At 39.4% G+C, this 23735-nt stretch overlaps 2 protein-coding genes, 1 long non-coding RNA gene and 1 pseudogene across 3 annotated transcripts; 3 read left to right on the forward strand and 1 right to left on the reverse strand.

Moving 5' to 3' along the window:
* The window catches only part of LOC125215133, a 6293-nt pseudogene extending 1145 nt beyond the window's left edge, over window positions 1–5148 (forward strand).
* A 7064-nt stretch (window positions 5149–12212) lies between these two features.
* Window positions 12213–14435, forward strand: LOC125210053 (wall-associated receptor kinase-like 1). The gene is made up of 2 exons (XM_048109626.1): window positions 12213–12924; window positions 13045–14435. The coding sequence occupies exons 1-2, from the start codon at window positions 12213–12215 to the stop codon at window positions 14433–14435; spliced, it is 2103 nt and encodes a 700-aa protein (XP_047965583.1).
* Window positions 14436–14976: 541 nt separating this feature from the next.
* Window positions 14977–17037, forward strand: LOC125210054 (wall-associated receptor kinase-like 2). Its single transcript, XM_048109627.1, has one exon. The coding sequence runs from the start codon at window positions 14977–14979 to the stop codon at window positions 17035–17037; it is 2061 nt and encodes a 686-aa protein (XP_047965584.1).
* A 132-nt stretch (window positions 17038–17169) lies between these two features.
* Window positions 17170–17912, reverse strand: LOC125208880. Its single transcript, XR_007174257.1, has 2 exons — window positions 17491–17912; window positions 17170–17424 (listed from the first exon to the last, which is right to left on the reverse strand). It is a non-coding gene; the product is annotated as an uncharacterized LOC125208880 (long non-coding RNA).
* Between the last annotated feature and the right edge of the window lie 5823 nt (window positions 17913–23735).

The following is a 23735-nucleotide window of genomic DNA, read 5'->3' on the forward strand; positions in this document are numbered from 1 at the left end:
CCGATCTTCTCTGGGGAGTATCGTTTCGGTGGAACTCCTCGAGTGCTCCTAAAAGGAAGGAGATACCGACCCGTACTTTCATCTATTGCAGTAGTCTCTGTGACAACATGATCAGTAAGAATAATAACTTCTGCAGGGTCATCAGGAATTACCTCGGATACCGGTTGAGGAGGAATACTTAGGGGCGGTTGAGGCGACTCTGCTGTGGAAGTGACATGCTCGGCGGTTGGTTATGTTGAGTCCTCATTGGGGAAATTTGGCCGAGACATAAACCAACTTAGATAGTCCTCAGTTTGGCCTGATTCACTCTCCCCCTGACTACTAACGTGGGTATGGTAGTAGAATTCAGTTTCCAAAAAATTGCAGTTCATTGTGGTTGTTATTTTTCTGGTGATCGGGTCATAGCATCTATATCCCTTTTGGTTTAGCCCATACCCCACAAAGACACATTTGGTAGCACAAGGTGAAAACTTAGATCGTTCATGTTTCGGGATATGAACATACACAGTACATCCAAAGACCTTGGGTTGAAGGTTGAGATGGTTAGGGATTTTGGTGAATTTGGATAAGGTATCGAGAGGGGTTTTTTTGTTTAGGATTTTTGTAGGTAGTCTGTTTATAAGATAGATGGAGGTGGCAATAGCTTCTGGCCAGAATGAGCTTGGAACTTTGGATTCAATTATCAAGGCTCGGGTCATTTCAAGGATGGTCCTATTTTTTCTTTCGGCCACCCCGTTTTGTTCAGGTGTATATGGGCAAGTGGTCTGATGAAGAAGGCCTTTTTCTGTAAAAAAGTCTATCATTTTTTGGTTCACAAATTCTCTTCCATTATCAGATCGTAAGGTTTTTATGGTGGTTTGGTATTGGGTTTGGACTAGAGTGAAGAAAAGGATAAACTTATCAAATACCTCTGATTTATGTTTCAAAAAATATACCCATGTCATTCGAGAGCAATCATCTACAAATATCACAAAATATCTAAAGCCGTTCCCACCCACAACAGGTGCAGGACCCCACACATCAGCATGAACAAGGGAAAAAATAGAATCCATACGAGTATTTGTAGATTTAAACGATTGTCTGTGGCTTTTGGCCAAAACACAAGTCTCACAAGAAAAATCATTCGGGATAGAAAGTTTAGGAAACAATAAATTGAAATAACCAGGGGAAGGGTGTCCTAGTCGTTGGTGCCAGAGCCAAATTTCCCGTTTTGTGGATCCGTGAGCCAACATCACACTGCCTTGTTGAGCTATCTCATCCACGTAGTAGAGTCCTTGGTTCTCAGTGCCACGCCCAAGTATCCTCCTCGTCCGAATATCCTGCAGAATACAAAAGTCGGGATGCATCAGCAGAGTACAATTCAATTCTTTCGTCACATGACTTATAGACATCAATCTCTGAGATAACGTTGGAACATAAAGACAATTAGACAATCTCAATGTTGGGGATATTTCAATAGTTCCAGCCCCGGCCACAGTAATAAGTTCCCCACTTGCAGTCTGAATATAGGTCTTAGTAATATCACTAAAACTAACAAAATCATCTTTATTGGGTGTCATGGTATCTGTAGCTCCACAGTCAAAAATCCATCCTTTCTTGTCATTTTCATAACCCTTTACAGTATATGCAGCGGAAATATTTAAAGGCTCGAAACGATTTTTAAGGATCATGGGACTATTCTGCTCAATTTTGGAAGTATCAGGGGGGTTTTCATAATAATCAACAAAATGGGATATATCATTTGAATTATGTGAAATTAAAGGGCTCATATGCAAGAGGTGGGGTTTCTGGCGTAATAAAAGGTTTCCTGGGGGTCAGATTGCAAATAATCCAAAGTAAATTTAGGATTAGGAACGTGAGTTCCCAACCCTTTACCTCCACTCATTTGAGCGCCGCCTCCCCTCAGATCTGTCCTCTCCGCGAAGTGTCCCGCTCCGACGACTCCGCCGCCGCTCCCGCCTCCGCCGGAAACTTCCGGCGCTGCACTCCCCTGCCTTCCCCGTCCATTCGCCATCTCCCGATTTCCCCCTCCAGTGGCCGGTTGTCGGGAATTTGCAGCCTCATTTCCGGTGGGGATTCCGACCACCATCTTGGCTTTGGCTGTTTGTCGTTCCTCCCACCACTCCGGGTATCCAAGAAGCTGAAAACACGTCTCTCGTGTGTGCTTCTGCATCCCACAGTGGGAACACCACAATTTTGACTTGTCCGCCGGCTTGTTTCCCGGGCGGTGTGTGGCTGTTGATCGTGGGGTTCCGCTTCGCTGAGGCTGCCGCTGCCCTAGCACTGCGAAACCATGCCCAATTCCTCCCGATGAAGAGTCAGCACTGCCGTGACCGTCGACGGCCGGGCTCAAGGGTGTTGGTGGCATGATCTTCCTCCTTGCTGCCTCCTTCTTGACCAAGCTGTAGGCGGTCTCCACTGAGGGAATCGGAACCTCCTTGAGGATGTCCCGTTTGATGCTCTCGTACTCTCCATTAAGTCCCGACAGGAACTTGAGCAGCCTTTTGGTATTGGAATGGGTCCGATATTGGCTGACCCCTTTATCACAGCAGTCAATTGGCTGTTTTTGGCACCGATCGACATTAATCCATAGTCCGTGAATTTGCCGATAGTAAGTCTCCAGATCCATGTCTCCTTGTTTAATCGCCCCTACTTTTTCCTCCAGTTCATACAAGAGGTAGAGATCTGCCTCGCTTTCGTACGTGATGGCAAGGCTGTCCCATATGGCTTTCGATGATTGATGGTGGGCAAAGTCGGCGATAATGTCCGTTTCGATGTTGTCCACGATCCAGGAGAAGACAATCAGATTGTCTTCTCCCATTCTTCGTACTTCTCGCTCCCCGGCAGTGGTGGTTCTGGTTTCCCGGTGATGTGGGAGTAGCCTCCCCTACTCCCGATTGCGACCTTCATCAGTCGTGACCACATCGGGTAATTCCTTCCGTTGAGTTTGAATGCAACTGTTACATTCTTACTCGATCTTATCTTGCTATATGATGATTCTGTGCTTGGTTTTTCGTCATCCATTTTGGGTCGGTTTTCTCACTTGATTTTGGTTCTTTTGGTTTTGGTAGGGCGATGATGATGTTTCTGAGCCTAATTTTTTGCCTGCTCTAAAGCCATGTTAAAAGACTATTTGGTTTCTGGAATGATATTCATCATATTAGGTTAATCTTTGGAGAAGAATTACACGCCTCTTTATAGGCTAGGAGACCATCCGACATATATGGTAAGCTCTAATCATGCTAACCTAATATTCTATACAAGGTATTAAAATAAAATACTAATTACAATATCAATCCTTGATTGCAGTAGATCAATTCTTGATTTGTGGGAATCTTCCTTCCAACACTGCCAAACACCAATTCCAAGACGAGGCCAAGAGTTTGAGTTTACTTACCAAAGTATTCAACCCAGCAATGGCAGTTTCTGTGGGTATGTTTATCTTGTTGACACTGATTGGTGGGAAAATGAGAATCCATTTGATCGCGAGTTAAGATTTGCGCCATTGGTACTTGAGTGGGAATTTGGTAATCAAGATGGTTATTGCTCATCTCCGTATTCTGATTATGGACGATGTTCTCGTGATCCTTATGAATACGAAACATACTTGGGTTATTCTGGATACAGTTTATATCAATCTTCAACAAAATACTGCACATGTGGAGGATATGAAGGAAATCCTTATATACGTGATGGATGTCCTCGTCGTGATCCTTATGGTTCTCCTTTTTACCATACTAGTAAAAGATCTCTGTCCATCATAAAAATAATATTCATTGTTATTGGCAGTGTTGTTGGTGGGTTGATTTTTCTCACTGCAGCTTGGAAGTTTGGCAGAGCTATTACAGTGACAGTTATGGCTATCAAGGCTAGCCGAAAACACATGTTTTTTAAGAGAAATGGAGGCATTTTGTTGGAGCAACAGTTGGTTGCTCTTGAGAATGACATTGAGAAAACCAGATTGTTTACTTCCATCGAGTTGGCAAAGGCTACTGATGACTACAATGAGAATCGAGTACTTGGCCGTGGTGGTGAAGGGGATGTTTATAAAGGGATGTTGGAAGATGGAAGAATAGTGGCAGTGAAAAAATCGGAGAGGATGAACCAAGGTGATGTGGTAGACTTCATTAACGAGGTTGTGATTGTATCACAGATAAACCATAGAAATGTGGTCAAGTTGTTGGGATGTTGCCTGGAAGTGAAGTTCCTCGTCTTGTCTACGAGTTCATCCCCAATGGCACCCTTTTCTCTCACATCCATCATCCACATGAAGATTTCCCTTTATTCTGGGAAATGAGGGTGAGAATTGCCAAGCAAGTGGCTGGAGCTCTCGCCTACTTGCACTCTGCAGCATCTGTTCCTATCTATCACCGTGATATCAAGTCAACCAACATACTCTTGGATGAGAAATATCAAGCCAAAATATCAGATTTCGGGACATCAAGATCAATTTCTCTCGATCAAACTCATGTGACCACACGAGTGGTAGGCACGTTTGGGTACTTGGATCCTGAGTACTTCCAGTCAAGCCAGTTCACAGAAAAGAGCGATGTTTACAATTTTGGTGTGGTGTTGGTTGAGCTTCTAACTGGAGAGAAGGCAATATCGGCTGTTAGAGTTGAAGAAGGACGGGGTCTGGCCATGCATTTCCTGCATTCCATGGAGCAAGACCAGTTATTCGACATTGTTGATGCAAGAGTGCTCAAAGAGGGTAAAAGGGAGGAAATCGAGGCGATGGCTGAAATCGCTAAAAGATGTCTGCATTTGAATGGGAAAGGCAGGCCAACGATGAAGGATGTTTCGCACCACTTGGAAGGAATCAAAGTAGAGATTCCTGAAAACCAGATACAAAGCAGTGGCTGTGATCCTACTGAAGATGTGGACTCTGATGGCCTCTCTTCCATCGCAGAAGCCGTTGAATCTTCGTCGTCTGATGAGTCTTGAAGACTATTCCCATGACAAGTTAAGGTGGTAATCCATTTTGAGCAAGTAACCAATGATTTTCTTTATCTTGCATGTGTGTGTGTTTTACTTTTCTCTGTTTGTTTAATACACAGTTTAACTTATGTGTAACAAATTACGTGTAGTGTTTATCAATAAAAACATTTACCTTATTTCTAAGAAAGTGATTTCCTAAGTTTTTGTTGATTATATATATGCACACAGTATCAATGAGCGACGAAATGACCAAAGTAAAACAAACAAGTAACGTGTATTGGGATAAAAGTCCATGACCCCTAATCAAGGTGTGGGGATTTAACTTTTCTTGTTTCTTGAAACTCTGTTTTTGGTCATTTGCTTGTTAGTGAACTTGAAATGATTCAAAACACAATCAATCACTCTTATTCCTATAACTGTATTAACACTGTGATTGCATATTTACCACTTTTTCCAGCAAGAAATGGAGCTAGTCTTGGTAATTCTGGTCTTTTCCACCCTATGCTTTACCATATCCCCAATTCGTGCAAGTTCCATGTCGAAGCCCGGTCGTCCAGAAAAGTGTGGAAATGTCACTGTTCCCTATCCTTTTGGAAATGGTTCCGAATGCAGTGCAAACTCCTCATTCGATATTATTCGCAAAAATTTAACAGCAAACTCCTCAAGAATGGTGCCATTTTTGAGCAGGTTAAACTTGGAAGTAGTGAACGTTTCTCTCTACGGTGTGGTTAACGTGAATTTGTCTGTATCACTCATTCATAGTCTCAGCACACTACAACACATTAGTTGTACTAGGCTGCAAGACTGCACATGATAATGAAACCCGAGGAGGATGCTTAGGTATGTGTTTCAGCCAAAAATCAGTTCCAAGACTAGTCCAAGAGTTTGAGTTTACTTACCAAAGTATTCTTGCCAGCAATTGCAGTTTCTGTGAGTATGTTTTTCCTGTTGACAAGAAATGGTTGCAGGATTACAAAAGGCATAAAGGCCTTGTGGATGATCTGTCGAGTCCATTTGATCGTGAATTTGGATTTGTGCCGTTGGTACTTGAGTGGGAACTTGGTAATCAAAGATCTCTCTACAATGTCTATTGCTCATATAGGTGAATGTATACTTGAAGAAATAGGCATATTGCAAGAATGAATGGTGGCGAAAACTGCTTCACTCTCGAAGCCCGGTTGCCTAGGCAAATGTGCATAATCATAAATACTACCCCTAATAATCAGTTACACCAAGTATGACTTTTAACTATACATAACCAGTTAATCACAACACAAATATGTTAATTAGTGCATCATCCATATTATTCACACCATCGTAACAACTCGAATCCTGTTTTCATGAAAACGCATATGCAATACCACAAAAATATAGGCATTTAGATATTACACCAAACATGACTTTATTTTCAAAGGCAAAATAACACAAACATGTTGTATACTAATGTTGCAATAACCGAACAAAGAAAATCGGCATCAAAAGTATATTCACACAGAAAAAAAAGATTAAAAATACCCACGATACTAAATCAGTCATTTTTTCCTCCAAAACCAAACATTCCATAGTAAATACCCACGTATGAAAGAGCTGCATAATCCATGGTAAATTAGAAACTAACATTTGGTAATTTCGATTATAGCAGATTATCATGTCACAATGGCATCAGTTTGTTCCGGAAAGTTGGACACAAGATGTCCGGCAATCTCTTTTGCTTCATTTTGTGTGGTTTCCTCAATCTCCTTAACTGTAAATTGTAGCGATCAGACTTAGTAGCAATGACAACCTTTATAATCGATGGACCAATCTTGATCAGTTCCAACAGCATCACCCGTCCATTTCAACCACCTTGAGATTACTATGCACGAATTTCACAGCATTGGCAGCACTTATAACAGGCAACAGCAACTTAATGTCTCTCTGTCATGATGACGAGCAGTAGATTTACTCACTTGGGTTTGAAGAAGGAGAATTATTTTTTCAAAAGAAAATAACAAACTAGACTATAGTGATATTGTAAAGATAAAATCGATATGGAATACCATAAATGGAGCGTACTCCACCTGTGACAAAAATGAAATCAACACACAAAGATTAGACATCATCCATATCAATAATTATACACTCAAGATGGGAATATAACATAAAGAGATCATTCAAATGATGATGATTATGGGTTTCTCAATCAAGTTTAAGACTTATTGATTCTTTAACTAGTTTTGTGTTATAATACCTACAGCATGCTGAAGAACAGTCATTGACCATCAAGATGTCTATTGCACCACAACATCAACGAGACCAATGTGATTTAGAGAAATATGAGAAAAGACTACGATAGAATGAAAACTACCAAGATGACACAGCGTAACAAATTACGAAAAATATAATGTAGCATAAAAATAGACAAAAGCAAGTCAGGGTCATGATAAAGAAACAAAAACCACATCAGACACTTTAATTTTTACAGAATAAGCAAAGCAAATCATACACAAAATCAATAATTCAAGAAAGAAACTACAGATTTAATTTACCTCAATTGTGAACTTGCTTAGTTGTGGAGATGCCTTGATCAACGATGTGAAGAACAGAAGGTAACGTTTAGCGCCAGTATGAAGTTGTACTTTCAACTGTTTGAGGGAGCATAATGGGGGCAAATCGGGAGAAGCAACAATTGGTCTCCGGTATCCCTGAGAGGGAAAAAAAGTTACGTAGCCAGAAAAATGGCAATCCTTACATATGAACAACTTTAATTGGAATATATGAACAAGAATAAGGATATGAATTTTTACTCTAATCCGCGAGCGAAAATCCAATACGAGCTTTTCCAGCTGAGATGAATAGCTTGAGTGGTGCTTGGGTTCTAGAACAAAGGAAGCACAGATAGCACCACCAATAGTTAACTCACGAAGATTCGGAACACTCCTCAAACTAACAATGTCCTCCTCTCCCCTAAATGTCAATGAGACAAGACTCGTAGCATATATCACCAACTTAGTCATATAGATGCATTTGCTTATGTACAAAACTCTCAATCTTGGTGGATAATCAACCATAATAATATTTGTGTACCAAGATTTATTATGTGCAACTCCTCAAGACTGGGACACGAGCTTAGGAAGTACTGAACCGACATATCATTGATATGGACATTCATCAATTTAAGGGATCTCAGGTGGTAAAAAGGAGAGCTGAACCCTAGTAAACATGCCTCTAACGCGTAATGATTTGGGAAAATATAAATATGGCGAAAATCAATTTTCAACTCGAACCTTTGAACTTCCTTTTTCACAGCAAACCACACCCAGTTATTAAGTGCAAGATCTAATCGGTGAAAATCTATTCGGTAAAGCTCTTCTTTTCCTTTGCATAAACTAATGACCATGCCCTCAATCGATGGACCTTGATGAAGGTCCACCACAGCATTCACCCATGAACAAAATTCTTCACTTGTCATTATTTCACAAGTGGCAGTATCTCGGGGATGAAATCTCAGAGTTCCATAGACCAACCTCCACAAATATCTCCATCTATGCCCGAGGACACTCATTCTCGCAGCTTCCTTAATGCTAATGCGAGACAGAATCTTAGATCATCACTCAAATTATCAAAACCACCATTTCCACTCAAATTCAGTTTCTCCTGAAATTCCATATTATCAATAGCACCATAGCCACTCGTATTCTATTTTTCCTGAAAATGCACAAGCATTTCCTCAAAAATTATAGGCATTTACATTTTACACCAAACATGACATTTTCTAAAGTAAAATCACTACGCAAATATGCATAAGAGCATCCGCAGCGGTGAAGAGGCGCCTGCTCGTCCGTCCGTGCCGCTGAGCACCGGCTCGTCCGTCCGCTGATGGAGCTCGTTCGTCCGTGCCAGTGGCACGGCGCTGCTCTTAGCTAAGAGCACGTCCGTGCCGCTAAGCAGCACACGTGGCGTCGCCTTATTCGCCAACGGCTATGCCGTTGGCTTATTTAAATTTTTTTTTAAATGCGAAATTAATTAAAAAAAATGTTTTTAAATAAAAAAAATATTTTTCCACTTCCCAAATTAATATATCGGTTTTCTCCCCACTTTTAATTTATTTTTTGAATTTTTTCCCCCAAATTCACATTTTCGTCTATAAATACCTCCACTTCAACAAAAAAAAATAACATTCTCATCTATTTTATTATCATCTACATTCTCTCATCTTTTTCCTCATACTCTCTCATCTAAATTCCCACCACACTACACAATGTCCGGCTCCGGCGATCACCCCTCCGGCAATCGCGGTTGGAACCACGATTGGTTCGACTCGAGGCGGATTTAGTCGGGAACGCAATTTACGGCCCTCCCCAAACCCAAGGTTCGCAATTTTCGGATGGCTACCGTCCTTACCCGATGCACGACCAAAACGCCTCCGGGTTCGGGTGGGCACCCGAACCCGGATCGGGAGGGAGCCTACTCCTACTTCTATTGCTACTCCTACTCCTCTCTGTTCGCGGCACCCGCGCCCCGTACACTCCGGGTGAGATGATGGCGATGTTCAAAGCCTACTTGGCAGTCTCCGAAGATCCGGACGTTGGCACGAACCAAACCGGGGATACGTATTGGTGGCGCATCACTCGCCTTTACAATGAAACCCGGTCGGGGGAACCATCCCTCACAATAAGAGTATGGTGCGCAATTGCGTCTACAGATGCAACTTAGCAATCGGTAAGTTCCAAGGGTACTTCCAACAGGAAGAGCGGGAGGCGGGGAGCGGCACGAGCGAGCTCGACATCATCAGTGCTGCCTTGGCGACCTACCAAAGCTTGGAGATGATACCTTCAAGTACCTCGATTGTTGGCAGGAGGGGCGCCGACATCCGAAGTATGGGGGCGGCATAGTAGCATCCTCCTCCGGCTCCTCTAGCAAACGGTCGAGGTCGGTAGTCCTATCCGACGGCGCCTCCGATGATGTGGCTACCTAGCTTGCCGGAACTAACTTAGGTAGCCCACGGCCCGACGGCCGAGGCAGTTCTGTCGGCCGCAAGGGAAGGAAGAAGGCGACGGCTACCCGTCGTCGCGCCCGACTCCAGCCGCCCCCGCTCTCGCTCCCGCTCCACTTTGTGTCTCCTCCACCCCAGAACAACTCGTTGTGGACCTTCTTGGGTCAACTCTATTTGAACGATACGTCTAAGATGACTCTGGATCAACTTGCAACACATGAGCAAATGATCCGGGGTCTCAAGAGGCAATTGGGGTTAGAGGACTAGTCTTCCACGTGTGTAATTTTTAATTTGTAGGATTTTAATTATGTATTTTTTTATTTTCTAGGATTTTAATTATGTATTTTTATTTTTTAGTATTTTAATTATGTAATTTTTATTTTTTAGGATTTTAATTATGTAATTTTTATTTTTTAATGTATTTTTATAATGTAGAAATGTTTTTAATAATTGGAGTTTTTAAATTGAATAATAGAATGGTGGGACCCTTGAGCTTGTCCTTAGGGTGTCTCCGGTGGCACCCCTCCCACTAGGACCTCCACTAGCCATTCCCACAAAAACTGTCTGCCACGTCAGCACTAACCCTTCCCATTCCACTGCCACATCACTAGCCCTTCCCACTGCACTAGGACTTCCACTAGCCCTTTCCACAATTAAATTAATTCACAATTAAAATTAAAATTTATGGAATTAAAATTCGACACGAATACGAACGGGAAATACGAATATTTCATTAAAAAAAAACATACATCATTCGGAAAAAAAAAATACATAGTTGGGGGAGCCCTATTTATAGAGTTTTTTAAAAAAAAAAATTTAAAAATTGCGGACGTCCGACCTTCGCCACTGTGGCGGACGTCCGGTCGGATGTCGATGCGAGGGGCGATGCCATCCGACGGGCACTCGGAACGGGCGTGGGCGCCCTTCCCACCCACTACGGCGGACGTCCGGTCGGACGTCGGCGACGTCCTACCGTGACGTCCGCCATTGGAGACACCCTTAGCTAAGAGCACGGATGTGGGTGTTGTGCTCTTAGCTAATGACAAATGACAAGAAGTCAAAATGGGTTCAGGCCCACTTCCATGTTCTTAGTTAAGAACACGGATGAGGATGCTCTAATAATCAGCTACTAACCTTCCTATTTTGGTTCCGCTTCTGTTTTCCAGATATTGACGCTCTTTTCTTCGTAATCTGATGTAACAGTAAACACTCAGAGACAAATATTCGTCCGATTCACGAATCGAGATGGAAATTAAGCATATAGCTGATTGAAATCGACATTCCTAAACATAGATAGAGAACTGGAATTCGCGCCCGCCTCGGTGTCTGCAAAAAGAGTATAATTTGGCGCTTTATTGCTATAATTTTCATTTGGGTTATGAGATTTGGGCTTCGATATTTCGGATCTGGCCCATTTATTTATCAAATGTAAAACAACAAATTTTAAAAATGCCGTTGTTTGATCAATCCATGTCCAATTCACCGAGAACGTGAATAATTCCTTTTTATTCTTAATTTGGTGTGTTTACTTTTGTAAAGAGGCATACAGTTGAGAAGCTTTATGAATTTTTGTGGCACGTAGAGATATTGTGCTTAGTCACTAAGAACGCCGAAGCTAGGATTTTTATGATTGGGCCCAAGTCGATGTAAATAGTGGAAGCTTAAAATCATCAATAATTCAATTTTTACATAAGCATAGAAAGTACTCCTCCGTCCCGGTTAAGATGACACATTTCTTAGCCGGCACGAGATTTTAGGAGTTATTGGTTAAAGTGTTGAATTGGTGAGAGAAAATGTAAGTTAAGGTATTATGTGTTGTGTTTATCAATAAAAACATTTACCTTATTTCTAAGGAAGTGATTTCCAAAGTTTTTGTTGATTATATATATGCACACAATATGAATGAGCGACGAAACGACCAAAGTCTCTAGTTGTCTTTTCTACAACAATCACAATCTGTCAAACAATATTAAGCTGCTAGAGTTCTTAACTTCATAAAACTACCACAAAAGATATGTGAATGTAACCCACATTCACGTTTGTTCTTTTTCACACTTGGCCGGGTGTGTAGTTGTGACACACCTCTCGGTTGAGTAGAAATCTCTGTAATACTTTCTTGTTGGCGACCAGATCAAGGGTGCTGTTGAAACACACCACTCGTTTAAGTGGTCTACTCTGTTTTCGGTCATTTGCTTCGTTTCCTTGTTAATTTGATTATGTAGTGAATTTCAAACGATTCAAAACACCATGATTATACCAACATGGTGATTGCATATTCACCACTCTTTTCAGCAAAGCAATGAAGCTAGCCTTGGTAGTTCTGGTCTTTTCCACCCTATCCTTTGCCATAACCCCAACTCTTGCAATTTCCATGTCGAAACCCGGGTGTCCAGAAACGTGTGGAAATGTCACCATTCCCTATCCGTTTGGAATTGGTTCCGAATGCAGTGCAAACCCCTCATTCGCAGTTATATGCAAATATTCAGCAGGAAACTCCACAAGAATGGTGCCATTCTTGAACAGCATAAACCTGGAAATAGTAAATGTTTCTATCTACGGTGTGGTCATAGTGAATCTGCCCGTGTTTCCAATAAATTGCTCTGAAGGGCGAAGAGAATCTCTACCTGTATCACTCACAGGAAGTCCATTCACAGTCTCAGCACACTACAACACGTTAGTCGTACTAGGCTGCAAGACTGCTGTGTGGCTTCATGATAATGGAAGGGAAGTTGGAGGATGCTTGCCTATGTGTGATGATGCTAATTCCACAGACGTGATCAATGGCGTAAATTGCTGCCAGAAATCAATACCAAGACGAGTCCAAGAGTTTGAGTTTACTTACCAAAGTATTCAAACCAGCAACAGCAGTTTCTGTGGGTATGTATTTCCTGTTGACAAGAAATGGTTGCAAAATGAGGATTACAAAAGGTATAGCGGCCTTGTGGATGACCTGTCGAATCCATCCGATCACGAGTTTGGATTGGTGCCATTGGTACTTGAGTGGGAATATGGTAATGAAAGATCGTTCTACTACCATTTAAATTGCTCATCTCCTTCTGAATATGGATATCAGTCCTTTGATGAAAGTAGTTGCAAGATAAAAAATACCGATCCTTTTGAATACCACACAGACTTGGATTATTCTGAATGTGGGTCATTGTTTGATTATTATCAATATCAGAAGCGATATTTATCTTATTATAACAAATATGAGTACGTATCTTCAACAGCATACTGCGCATGTGGCGAAGGATTCGAAGGAAATCCATATCTAATTGATGGATGTGAATATTCAGATGGGCTTTATAACAACAATGGATCTCAAGATAGCATTATAACGCCATCCATTGTTCTTGGCTGTGTGGTTGGTGGGTTGATTTTGGCCACTGCAGCTTGCAAGTTTGGCAAAGCTATTACAGAGACAGTAAAGGCTAGCCGAAGATACATGTTTTATAAGAGAAATGGAGGCATTTTGTTGGAGCAACAGTTGGCTGCTATTGAGAATGGTATTGAAAAAACCAGATTGTTTAGTTCTGTTGAGTTGGCCAAAGCTACCGATGATTACAATGAGAATCGGGTACTTGGCCGTGGTGGTGAAGGCGTTGTGTATAAAGGGATGTTGGAAGATGGAAGAATCGTGGCAGTGAAGAAGTCGGAGAGGGTGAACCAAGGTGATGTGGTAAACTTTATTAACGAGGTTGTGATTGTATCACAGATCAATCACAGGAATGTGGTCAAGTTGTTGGGGTGTTGTCTCGAAAGTGAAGTTCCTCGTCTTGTGTACGAGTTCGTCCCTAACGGTACTCTTTTCTCTCACATCCATCATCCACATGAGGATTTCCCCTTATTATGGGAAATGAGGGTGAGAATTGCCAAGCAAGTGGCCGGGGCGCTTGCCTACTTGCACTCTTTCGCGTCTGTCCCCATTTTTCACCGCGATATCAAGTCAACCAACATACTCTTGGATGAGAAATATCATGCGAAAATATCAGATTTTGGGACATCAAGATCAATTTCTCTCGATCAAACTCATGTTACCACACGAGTGGTAGGCACGTTCGGGTACTTGGATCCGGAATACTTCCAGTCGAGCCATTTCACTGAAAAGAGCGACGTTTACAGCTTTGGAGTGGTGCTGGTTGAGCTCCTGACGGGGGAGAAAGCTGTATCGGTTGTTAGAGTTGAGGAAGTAAGGGGTCTGGCCATGCATTTCCTGCATTCAATGGAGCAAGATCAGTTATTCGATATTGTTGATGCGAGGGTGCTCAAAGAGGGTAAAAAGGAGGAAATCGAGGCGATGGCTGAAATCGCTAAAAGATGTCTGCATTTGAATGGGAAAGGCAGGCCAACGATGAAGGAAGTTTCGCACCACTTGGAAGGAATCAGAGTAGAGATTCCTGAAAACCAGATACAAAGCAATATCTGTGATCCTATTGAAGATATTGATTCTGATGGCTTCTCTTGCATCTCAGAAATTGTTGAATCTTCGTCGTCGGATGAGTCTTGTGGAATAATACTATGACATGTTGAGCAAGCAACCAATGATTTTCTATATCTTGCAGCTATTTGGATTTTTGGGTGTGTGTGTTTTACTTTTTTGTGTTTTTCATTTCTGAGGAGAAGACAATAAATTTGAACTTACGTGCGTAACAAATTATGTGCAGTATTTATCATTAAAGACAATAATGTTGTTGCCTTATTTCTAAGGATGTGATTTTCAAAGTTTGTGTTAATTATAAACAGTAAGATCGGCAGCCAATAGTAGGATGTGATTTCCAAAGTTTCTCTTCGTGTTTTCTACAACATTCATAATCTGTTAAACAGTATATGCACTAAAAATTTAAATAGTTAGCAGTTAGAATTCTTGAAAGACACTTCATAACACTACCAGAAAAAGGTATGTTAACTACTTATATGCATATTCCCTCTTCTTTCATTCTCTAATCTGAATATGTTTTTGAAATTCTGTTTTTTGAATTTCTGTATTTCATTTCCATAAAAGTATAATATCTATAGGTGTATATATAGGTATACTTGAATACACAGGCATATTGCAAGAAGCGATGGTGTTTCCCTTCATAGCCCGAGTCATTTCATTCGTATTTCTGAGCTCAACAATGGCGGCAGCTGCTTCACTCTCGAAGCCCGGTTGCCAAGAGAAATGTGGCAATCTCACCATTCCGTATCCATTTGGGATAGGCTCTGATTGCAGTGGAAACTCCTCCTTCACACTTAATTGCACAGGAAATCCCTCAAGGGCCTTCTTGAGCAACATTAACTTGGAAGTAGTAAATATTTCCATGTATGGAGTGGTTATAGTGAATCTACCCGTGTCGCCTATGAACTGCTATGAAGGGCAAAGACAGGAAGCTATACCCACATCGCTCACAGAAAGTCCCTTCACAGTCTCAGCACAGTACAACGCGCTGACTGTGCTAGGCTGCAAGAATTCAGTGTGGTTGCGCGCTAATGAAACAACGGCTGGAGGGTGCATGCCTATGTGTGATGCTAATACTACTGATTTCAGTTGCAACGGCCTGAACTGCTGCCAAATCTCAATTCCAAGACGAGCCCAACAGGTAGAGTTCACGTACGAAAGCATTCAAGCTAACAACAGTACCTTTTGCGGGTATGTATTTCCCGTTGACAAGGTTTGGCTGGACAATGAGGATTATACGATGTATAAAGGCGTTGTGAGTGATATGCAGAATCCATTTGATCAAGAATTTCGATCCGTGCCTTTGGTGCTTGAGTGGGAATTCGGAAGTGGAGAAAGTATCTCCAATGGTGATTGCGAATATCCTTCAACATTAGATGGATCTGAATATAATCTTACATCTTCTAGTAGGTTCTGTTTCTGCAACTCTGGATATGAAGGAAATCCATACTTAGTTGAAGGATGTGAAGTTGTTGATGAATGCAGTGATCCATCATTGAATAATTATGATTGCATAAATAGGAACCAAAAAGAGAATCACAAAACAACATTTCCTGTTATCGTTGTTGGGATTTTCCTCGGTGTGCTGATCTTTCTCGCTGCAGCATGGAGGTTCGGGGAAGCTATCATAGAAGCAATCAAGGCTATCAAGGCCAGCCGAAAACATATGTTTTTCAAGAGAAATGGAGGTGTTTTGTTGGAACAACAATTGGCTGCAATTGAGAATGGGATTGAGAAAACCAGACTGTTCAGTTCTGTTGAGTTGGCAAAAGCTACTGATGATTATAATGAGAATCGAGTAGTTGGCCGTGGCGGTGAAGGCGTCGTGTATAAAGGGATACTGGAGGATGGAACAATCGTGGCAGTGAAGAAGTCGGAGAGTGTGAGCCAAGGCGACGACGTGGAAGGCTTCATTAACGAGGTTGTGATTGTATCGCAGATCAATCATAGGAATGTGGTCAAGCTGTTGGGGTGTTGTCTGGAGAGCGAAGTTCCTCGTCTCGTATACGAGTTCGTCCCAAACGGCACTCTTTTCTCTCACATCCATCATCCACTCGAAGATTTCCCTTTATTTTGGGAAATGAGGGTGAGAATTGCCAAAGAAATAGCCGGAGCACTCGCTTACTTACACTCTGCTGCGTCTATTCCCATTTATCACCGAGACATCAAGTCGACAAACATTCTCTTGGATGAGAAAAACCAGGCTAAAATCTCAGATTTTGGAACGTCAAGGTCAGTTTCCATTGATCAAACTCACGTGACCACGCGAGTAGTAGGGACATTCGGGTACTTGGACCCAGAGTATTTCCAGTCGAGCCAGTTCACAGAAAAGAGCGATGTTTACAGTTTTGGAGTGGTGCTGGTAGAGCTTCTGACAGGGGAGAAAGCTGTGTCTGCTGTTAGAGTCGAGGAAGGAAGGGGTCTGGCCATGCACTTCCTTCTTTCGATGGAAGAGAATAATTTGTTTGATATTATTGACGCGAGGGTGCTGAGAGAGGGGAGAAGGGAAGAAATCGAGGCGATGGCAGAGATTGCTCGAAGATGTCTGCATTTGAATGGTAAGAGCAGGCCAACGATGAAGGAAGTTTCACGTCATTTGGATGGAATACAGGTGGAGAAGGATTGTGATGGCTTCTCTTCCATCTCAGAATCCATTGATTTGGACAAGATCTTCATCGAAAGCTAAATTGGCGTTGTCTGATCAAACTACTTCCGATTCACAGAGAAGGTAAAGAATCCTTTTTTTTTGTTCTTGATTTGGTGTGTTTAACAATTTTGGTATGAACAATCGTGGTATGATTATGAATACAACAGTAAATTACACAAACTTATATATAAGATTCAAGCAAATATGGTACATGATGCCTAAGTTTAAATAAGTACTGTTGGTAATTGGTCAAATCATATCCAACTATTGAATGATCAAGTGTAAGCTTAAAATTACATATAGAGAGAGTATAATACTAGTGAAATGTTGAATTTGCCAAGTAGAAAGCTGACCTTATGCAGTTTCTATGGCAGAATGGACGTTCAGGCCTTTTATCGAGCATATGACGAGCAGCAGCAGCATAGCCTATTATTACAGAGTGAATTTCAATCAAGAATTCGTCGTCAAATCAGAAACATAACAAGACATTACCTAGTCTTTTCCAATTCACTTCAAAGTCGTCTTCTCTCTCTTTCCAAATCTCCTTCATATCAAAATTCAACACGGTTATTTTAGTTGACCTCAACTACTAATTTGGAGTTTATTGAATCACTAATTGTCTTTTTGTGTTATTTTCGGAGTCTTCTCCTCTAATTCAGGCGTTTCATTGTAATTAATCTCTCTCTAGCAATTGAAGCTTTTACAAGTTATCCAGCAGAATTGCAAGGACTAAGCTATCTTATGCCCAACTTGGAGAAGGTATATAAATATGAACAACTAATTGATCCTTTGATTTCATTACTAATTGCAATTATATGTTGTTTCCCTTCCTTCTTCTAACTTTGTAATTATGACCTTTGTGTTCTAGTTTAAGGGAGACTGAACTTAATAAATTTCAGCTACTTCTGTGTTTAAAGAAGATTAATTATATCCGGGAATTGAGTTACAGACAGATGTCTAATTTAGAGTGTTTTCTTTAATCACAAATTATACACTAACTTCAATTTTATCCCTTAAAACTATTACTCCATCCACTTCTTTCATAGTTGTGTCACATTGGGCATGTTGTTTAATAGAAAGAAAAAATAGAGAGAATACAATAGAAAAATAGAAATAATAAAGTACTCCATCCATTCTATAGTAGTTGAGACATTTCTTTTCGGTACGAAAATTATAAAATTGTGTTAAGTGAATTAAGTAAAGAAAGAATAAAGTACGAAAGGACAAAGATTGAGAGATGAAGAAAGAAAAGTAAGTGAGAATAAATGTATTGACTTTTACTAAAAAAATGAAATGATTCAACTGCTATGGAACGTATCAAAATGACAAAATGACTCTACTACTATGGAACGGAAGGAGTAAGAGAGAATGAAGTAGTAGAGAAAAAGTGTCATATATAGAAATGACTCAACTATAAAAGAACTTCTTGAAATGAAAAAATGACTCAAATATTAGTTTAAATTAGTTGTTTCTTGCAGTAGTACTCGGACTTGGATCCCCTGCTGTGTCAAAATGCACAGCAGGGGATGCTGTGTATAGTAGCTTTGATGCTTTGGTGGTTTGAGGACTTGAAATTCCAATTTATCGTTATGTTATTGTTGCTGTCAAGTTCAGTAGCTTTGGTGGTTTGAGGACTGTTAAAATTCTAATATCTTGTTCCACATCGGCTTGGTGATGATCCTATATCTTCTATATAAGGATGGATAACCCTCTCTCTTATGAGGCCTTTTAAGGGGTGACAAACTCGTATTTTAGTGTCATGACTCATGATTAGTGTGTTGATATGCTTAATTGTTAAGTTTTTGTGCTCAAAATGGTTATTTCCAGCCAATTACTATATGTACGTGTTTGTTGAGTGTTTTAGGCAAAATAGGAAAAAAAATGGGGTGAAACAGGGTCTCACCCGACCGGGTGAGGTTTTGTGCAGAAAAGCCACCCGGCCGGGTGGCGTTTAAAAGCCTTGGAGAGTCCAGAGAGCTCGGAAGAAGTCCCACCCGGCCGGGTGGCGCAATTTGGCCTGCGCGACTCCAGAGAGTACCGAAAGAGTCCCACCCGGCCGGGTACGTATTTCCGGCGATTTTCTATTTTGAAACGCGATTTTTGGAAGAGGGGAATAAGAAAGTATAGCTAGGGCAACTCTACTCATTCTCGATCGCCGTGAAACACACAAACTATCTCTCTCAAGCACTCTTGGAAGAAGATTGAAGATTCAAGCTTCAATTCATCCGCCAATTGTACTCCGTATCATGTTTTCCATTGTTTTCTTTAGTTTAGATTTGTTTTCTTCCATGAATATGAGTGGCTAAACTTCTTTTATGTAGAATTCTTGGTGAAGATGGATTGATTCATAGTTTTAATCTAATTGATTTCGTTTTATCTAGCTCTTATGATTGTTTGGTTTATTCCTGTGTTTTTTCCTGTCAATTGCTTGATCACCAATTGGTAGTGTTAGGGTTCCTTAGAGTAATCGGGAGGTGAAATATTTAATCTTGAAAGAGGAATAATCCACACCTTTATTCAATAAAACTCGGGAGAGTTGAGATTCTGAGTGGGATCTTTAATCTAATCAATCTTTTGGGAGTTAAGTCTAAGAATTAGAAGGGGACTTCGATTGTTACACTTAATCTATGGATTTCTCACCTTGGGAAAGGGTTAAATTCATATTTGCGATTGATTCAACAATTCTAGAGACTTTAAATGGTAATTTAATTTCAATTGGGTTAGGATATGAGTTGTGCATCGGATCCTTGAATTCTGCATATTCCTCCGTCATTTTCTGCAGCTTGCTTATTTGCTCGATCGTTTAAGTGCTTACTTTTAATCTTTGATTTATATGCTTTTAGTAGTGTAAGTTTCAAACCCAAAATTTTGATCGTCTGGATAGTAGTTGAAATTTGTTCGTGATACTTAGGTTTACACTAAATTGTCTCTGTGGGATACGATATACTCTTGCTTGCTGTTTGCTACGATAACCCCGTACACTTGCGGGTATTAATTGGGTAAAATAAAGTTGAGTCAAGGGGTGAGTGACCCATTTCTAATATGGTATCAGAGCAGGGCCCAAGTCGATGATGAAGTTTATTTCCTTTATCTCTTCTCTTGCCTACCCACGTGATGGAAGTCCGATGTGTCATTCCGACCCACACGTGAGGGGGCGTGTTAAAATTCTAATATCTTGTCCCACATCGGCTTGGTGATGATCCTATCTCTTCTATATAAGGATGGATAACCCTCTTCCTTATGAGGCCTTTTAAGGGGCGTGTTAAAATTCTAATATCTTGTCCCACATCGGCTTGGTGATGATCCTATCTCTTCTATATAAGGATGGATAACACTCTCCCTTGTGAGGCCTTTTAAAGGTGAGTGACTCATTTCTAATAAGGACAAGATTTATTCTTTATGATTTATCCAAGTTATGCTTATGTAATGATATAGAAAATAAAATAAAAAGTTTAGATGGTCCATTTCTAATAAGGACAATTGATGATTTATTCTTTATTATTTATCCAAGTTATGCTTCATGTAATGATATAGAAAATAAAATAAAAAGTTTAGAGGAAGATTTCCTATTGTAAATTGAAACTTCAGGGGAAAGCTTTATAAATCATCTTGGAAATTATCTGCTCATTCCATTGTTTCTTTGCTTGAATTCCATTTGTGAATTTGAAAGAGGAAATGGAAAGGAGACATGTATGAATCGTGCATTTTTGCTGGAAGATTTAATGGAATATTGATCGGTGAATTAAAATATACACGAAGTACAAGTAGGCGGTGGAAGGAGGAGGTTGAAGTAACATTTAGGAAGAGAAAACTTACAAGTGGCAGTATAGAAGAATTGATGAGATTGGGCTCTTAGTGGGCTCAAACTAAAATACTGTGATTAAATTTTGCAATTTCTTAAACCCAACATATCTTTTATATTTTTAGGCCCAAGGCTTATAACTTAAGATAATTTCATTAATATTTAATACACGGTGTTATTCTAAATTTTAGACAAAATCTTAAACCCCTCTTGATCATCTATACTACGTTCAATACTCATTTAAGTGTTGAAAGTAAACAAAGATTTGATTCGGCTTGAAAATTTACGTCCTTTCGAGAACAACTAAAAGGCTAAGAAAAGTTGGGGTGTTACAGTTGTTATCGATCCCATAGAATTCTACCCTTCTCATCCTTGATCTACATCCGTTCTATTTTATTTGCTTTTAGTTCTCTAGTTGTTTTTAATTGTTTTTACTTTGCTTTTAAGTAGATTTAAGAAAACCAAAACTTTCCGATTCATCTAAATAGTAGTTGAGGTTGGTTCGTGGTAATTAGGTTGACACTCATTGTCTCTGTGGATACAATACTCTTTGCTTACTATTTGCTACATTAACCTCGTATACTTGTGTTAAAAATAAGTTGAGTCATCTCTATATCTCTTACTTTGCCAAATTTCTCGTTAAAATCCATGTCATCTACAAATGTGACTATTTTTTATAAACGAAGAGAGTAATTAGCTCGACCATTTTCAACTACTAATGAAGTGTAATTTTAAAATTATAAAAAGAAAGAGCATAAATAAAATATGAAAGTTTGAATTTGTAGTTGTGTTTGACATTAAGAATATTCTCAACAGAGGCGGAACAACGTCATAGCTATAAAAACTTGCTCTAAGAGTCAATATAGCTAAAAAAAATTATCCGCCAATTCATCACAAAATAAACTAAGAAAATATAAAAAAAATATACTCCCTCCATCCCAATAAATATAAAACATTTGTTTTTCGGCATATGATTTTATGTAGTGTTGTTTTGTGAGTTAAAGAAGAGAGAGTAAAGTAAGAGAGAGGAAAAAGTAGATATAAAATTATTTCTATTTAGAAAAATATTTCATTTTTAATGGGACAATCCAAAATGGAAAACGTTCAATTTCTAGTGAGACACATGGAGTATTTGACAGCCGCAGCAATCCGATTAACCTTTTCTTCTTGGGATGGATAAATAGTTTTAAATTTGAAGACCCTTTAACGGTTTAACCTTTTTTCTTTCTTCCCTTTTTTCTTTTTTTTGGATGGGGAAATAATTTTAAATTTAGAGATCCTTTAACCTTTTCCTTTTTCTTTCCTTTTTTCTTTGGATGGTAAATAGTTTTAAATTTAAAGAATTTTTAAATTTAAAGACTGCACCACAGAGGACTCGAATTTGAAACATTTTGCCTCAAGGTGGGTAAACAATTTTAAATTTAATATCTGAGACCTTTTGCCTCAAGGTGGGTAAACAATTTTAAATATAATAGTCGCGCCACGAAAGGACTTGAATCTGAGACTTTTGACCTTGAGCATTAGCTGCACTCACTGGCGGAGTTACGGTGGGGCAGGGGGCCCAAGGGCCTCCCAGCCATTGGGTTTTAAGTATAATATATATATTCAGACATGTTTCATTTATATTTTGATAGTGCAGTTGGCAAGTGAAGGTGGCAATAGATCATAGCTGGGGATGGGTGCTGAGTTCGATTCTCACCCCCCACGCCTTCCTCTTTTTATGCCCTTAGAGTAAAGTCATTTCTTATCAAATCATTCTTGCTATATTTACCTAGAATGTGAAAGATTATTTTTATATATTTAATCCAATGCTATATTCTAATTTGTTTTTTGTGATATTTTAGAGATGTGCTATATTTATTCAATAACTTTTATTGTCAATTTATTTTTTTAGAGATGTGTTTAATTCATAAATATTATATTATTTGTTCAATAACTTGTAAATACTGTAATATACATTTTTAAACTATTTTTTTTATTAGTATTGTAATATAATTAATAGTTTTATCAAAAATAAAATAATATGTACATTTAAAAAATTGCTTTATTTATGAAAAACTTAATCTTATTGGTAGGTAAAATTCTTTTCAAGGTCATCACGAAGTGCTTATATCAATTATTCTTGATTAGATTAAATTTTTTTGATATGCATTTATTTCTTGTGTACTAAATATCTGAAAACATTCTTTTAATTTTTAAGATCTTCTAATTCTAAATGATGAAAAAAAGGCAAAATATAAAATAGTCTTCGTACGACTAATTTCGATGAAAAAATCATCGAGAGATACCTACATCTATTAACAGTGAGCGTTAAAATTTTTCTTCTTCTTGGGCCCCCCACCGCAAAATTCCTAGCTTCGCCGCTGGCTGTACTATTGCTTGACTAACTCTCATACACGTACTCTCTAGCCTTTACAATGAACAGAATGGACGTTCAGCCTTTCAATCAATTCGTGGTAACGTACAGAATGAGAAAGCAAGACATTACCATGTGTTACCATTTGACTTCAGAGTCGTTGTTTGTCTGCTCTTTCCAAGGTCTTCGTTCAAATCAAAATGGAGGGACCCGTGTTACCGTGTTTTTTTTTTTGGTAGACGTGTATCTTTTTCAATTGAACGCGTTCCTATTATTTGACCTTAATCTAAACATCCATATCGTGATATCGTATCTAATCTACATAATTATGCATTGAGCTATTAGTGACTGAATTACTAATTATTCTATGAACTTAAAATTTGGTTGTAAATAACACTGAATATAGATTGAGTTTGCAATATTCCACAAATTTATCGATCTGACATGTTTAGTTACTCTTCTGTTTTAGTTAAAATGACCTTTTTCTTTTCCGTATTACTTTTAAAAAATGACAATAAATATTTAAATTATTAAAGTAAGCGAGAATATCCTCTATATTATTCACTTTCTTACTTTATT

This window comes from Salvia hispanica, chromosome 3, assembly GCF_023119035.1.
Source record: "Salvia hispanica cultivar TCC Black 2014 chromosome 3, UniMelb_Shisp_WGS_1.0, whole genome shotgun sequence".
NCBI classification, from domain to species: Eukaryota; Viridiplantae; Streptophyta; class Magnoliopsida; order Lamiales; family Lamiaceae; genus Salvia; species Salvia hispanica.

Bases quoted from the DNA above. Each gene is read 5' to 3' on its own strand.
- LOC125210053 (XM_048109626.1), top strand. From the start codon at position 12,213: ATGAAGCTAGCCTTGGTAGTTCTGGTCTTTTCCACCCTATCCTTTGCC. The intron at 12,925-13,044 runs GTAATGAAAGAT...AATACCACACAG, and splicing joins GGTACTTGAGTGGGAATATG to ACTTGGATTATTCTGAATGT.
- LOC125210054 (XM_048109627.1), top strand. From the start codon at position 14,977: ATGGTGTTTCCCTTCATAGCCCGAGTCATTTCATTCGTATTTCTGAGC.